This window comes from Cryptomeria japonica, chromosome 11 (assembly GCF_030272615.1).
Source record: "Cryptomeria japonica chromosome 11, Sugi_1.0, whole genome shotgun sequence".
In the NCBI taxonomy this organism is placed as follows: Eukaryota; Viridiplantae; Streptophyta; class Pinopsida; order Cupressales; family Cupressaceae; genus Cryptomeria; species Cryptomeria japonica.
The window spans coordinates 26,693,040-26,696,646 of NC_081415.1; the positions used below are offsets into that span (position 1 = coordinate 26,693,040).

The 3,607-nt window shown below is 31.9% G+C and overlaps 1 protein-coding gene across 1 annotated transcript; it reads right to left on the bottom strand.

Annotated features, from left to right (window-relative positions):
* Positions 1-244: 244 nt before the first annotated feature.
* On the bottom strand, positions 245-1,743 carry LOC131070804 (aquaporin NIP1-3-like). Its single transcript, XM_059214334.1, has 5 exons — positions 1,591-1,743; positions 1,263-1,484; positions 925-1,122; positions 492-553; positions 245-395 (listed from the first exon to the last, which is right to left on the bottom strand). Exons 1-5 carry the CDS (start codon positions 1,741-1,743, stop codon positions 245-247), a joined length of 786 nt encoding a protein of 261 aa, XP_059070317.1.
* Positions 1,744-3,607: the final 1,864 nt, after the last annotated feature.

A 3,607-nucleotide genomic window follows, 5' to 3' on the forward strand; every position in this document is an offset into this window, starting at 1 on the left:
TAAGTGTTAAAATTTGGAGAGCAAAAGACGGATCCATAGATCTTGCAGAAATGTCCATTAATAAAATACAATTGATATTATTAACACTTTCCATAACTTTATTTTATTTCACAACTTAACTAGATGAGATCCACCTTGTTTTTAAAGAGAATATCATACATATAAATAGAAACGATCACACCATATTGCCATGACTACCAACCTTCCTTTCTCCATGGGACAAGAATTTAAAAACTTCTATCTATTACTGTATAGAAATAGCCTTATAGAACCAAGCTCCACAAATGGCTCCAGAAACAGGTCCAACAATATACACCCAAACTCCATTATAATTGCCTGCTATCAGTGCAGGCCCCACAGATCTTGCTGGGTTCATGGAACATCCTGACAGCGTCCTGCATGTAAAACATTCTCAATTTAGTACTTCAAACATACTCCCATCTAAACCATAATGAAATTTTAAAACACATCATTATCAGTTCCATGCATACCCAGCAAATAAACCATTACAAGCTGCTATACCACCCACAGCAACCCCTGCCATTCGACCATGCTGCAGAATAAAGCATCGTTAAGCTGATTGTTAGATATTACAGTGGAATAAAGACTTCAACTAGAGGACAGTAATACATGAACTGTTTACTTTGTTTACTTTGTATTTAAAATGATTGAACATTAAAGACACCAAATTTTTACAATTCGGAGTTATTATCAGATGTTCTTTTCGTGTATAAGATTTGTTTTGTATTAATGTTTAATTTTCTATTATTCTGATGATGGATCATATGATCCACAAAATTGTTACAAAATAAATCTTACACTGAATCTAAAAAGAACGTGAAATGATAATAAAATATTTAAAACTGTATTATGCTCGAATATGTTAGTGGGATTGATAGAGTTTTGATAAATTGTCTGACTTACTGCTTTAGGATCTGTGGCTGTTCCAAATATAACAAGGGCTAGTATGAAGGTAATGATGAATTCCACCACCAGTGATGCAAAAGGATTTCCCACAGGGACAGTGACAGAAACATTAATTGATGTGTTTGTAATTATTTCATTGAGTAGAGCTGCAGCTGCTGTGGCACCCGCAATCTGAGATACAATATAAATGGGCAGCTGACAATATCACGAGCATACAAAGAAAATATCAGATTAGGACAAAGAAGAGAAAAACAAATATGTAAGCACGGATTCATCCAAACCTGTCTGTTATATTTTGAATCCGTTTTTGCACTTAGTATGTTGGATTAACTCACCTCTTTAACAGAAAGTTTTCCCACAGCTGAGAAAGCAAGACTGACTGCAGGATTTATGTGAGCACCAGAGATATGTCCCAAAGAGTATATTATCGCCATTATAACCAGCCCAAAAACTGCATTAACCCCCACGTAAGTTAAGACATTATCTCGGGCTTCCACCATGATTCCTCCACACCCGGCAAATACTAAGATAAAAGTTGCCACCAACTCTGCTGCAGCCTATATGAAAAAATTTGCATGACTGCATTAGAAAATCTCGATTAACAAAACAAATACATTGAATCTATATGTAGATACTGTCCATCTATATTTTTATCAGTTATACCTTTTTGTAGATTGTAGACTCTCTGAAAATATTGTTTGCTTTAGTAGCTTTTACGTCTTCCATGTTTGGCATGTTTTTGTGAGGAGAAGCATATTGCTGCTCCTCAAGATAGTATACGGCCACAGAAGATGGTGTCTTGCTTTGCTTCTCCATGGTGAAAATCCTTCTACTCCTTACTGGGTGGTCTGCAATTTAGCTTTTATGATATTTCCTTGTGTATAGCATGCTATTTATATGTGGAGAACCTTGATTTTGAAGTTCATACGACTGGACTATCAATGTTATAAGCTGCCAGGCTTGTCTTGTTGGGTACTTTGACAAGTATGTGAATTTTTAACTTTTTCATTAACGTCTTCATACTTGCCCATTAATTTTGGATCTCTCCTGGAATCCAAATGTGCTGGGGGGCCGTTTGGAAAGGAATGGTGATTATTTCCAAGGGTGTTGGATGAAAATATTATTGCACACAAACAAATAATTTTAAGTTTTGAAGCTCACCCACTTTGATTGTATCATCATATATGAATTATCTCAGGACTGCTAGTTATTAGCTTATTACTTTATCTGGTTACGTACTTTTTCTAATGGTATATTTGTAGCATATGCATCCCCAATGGGTAGCAACGTTTGTAATATTCTAGTATGGTGTCTTAAAAATTTGAATTTTATGTATCAGACGAGCAAAGCAAATATTGTGGAGAACAAAGCACAATTGCCTGCTTGCATGTTTGTTTTTATTATAAAGCACAATTGGCTGCTACCATATTTGCTCTTATTGTAAAGCACAATCAGTGGAGATTGTAAGCACCAAAAAGCAAACATTAAGTTAACTTAGATTACAAGATTAAGTGGTCAGCTTAGAATTAAGAATTTAATGAATAGTTTTTTTTTGGAAAATTAATTTTATTATATTTCAAATTTGTATTAGTTTTATTATATTATATTTTTTTGTTTATTATTGTTTGGATTAATGTTATTATGTTGAGAGGCATTCTTTAATAGTAACAAGTGTAAAATATTAATTTTGTTTAAAAAGATTCATTAATTAATATAATTAATTTTTTAATTTATTTATAAAGTTAATATATAATTACAATGGTGAAATTTGTATATTTATGACATTTTCTCTTTAGTTTTGTGAGAGTGTTTTGATACATAGAGATATTTATAAATGGCATAATTTTTATAGATCAAATCCATCATCCATCTTATCCATCTAGTACATTACATATATTTCTATACATGTACCACTTCTCCCATCTTCCATTTTCACATACACTTATACATTCATTGTATCTATGTATTTATCTCTTCTAGAAACACATCCATTCATATGCGTGTCATATATACTATGATCTAGCTCATTTCCTATTTTAACACTAATTTGTTGTTGTGAGGTCATCCTCTTAGTTGTGGATGTGTTTTCTCCAAATTCAAATTTTTAAACTCAAATTTGACTAACTATCCACCTTTGCCCTTCATACATAAGGTTAATTAAATACAATGCAATATAGTTATGTGTCCTTATATATAAAGACATTTGTGATATTCATTCTAACCAGCTCTCAATGAAATAATCAATATAAATTTGATTTTCTAAAATAATTTATCATGATTAAATTATTCCAGAAGTATTTATATGACTGAAGATTGTTGTTCTGATATTATTATTTATATAAGAAGTTGATGCAATTAGAACCCAATGGTTTGATAGTGAATGATGTCTATTATGTTACTGTGTGTAAGACTATGATGAAGAATATCAACAGAATTCATACGATTTTGAAGCTACAACAAATTAAAGTTGAATAGTTTTTGTGTCCAAAACAAAAGACATAAAGGCCTAATGATATATAATTCATGTTTAAGGATATATGTTTTATATGCTGGCCGATTCATTATGACAAGATATATATGTAGCTCATATTATGATTACATAAGATGCATAAGATTGACCAATCTAAGGACAAAGAAGAGATCATGCAAATCGGCATGATTCATGAGAAAATCAAGAGAG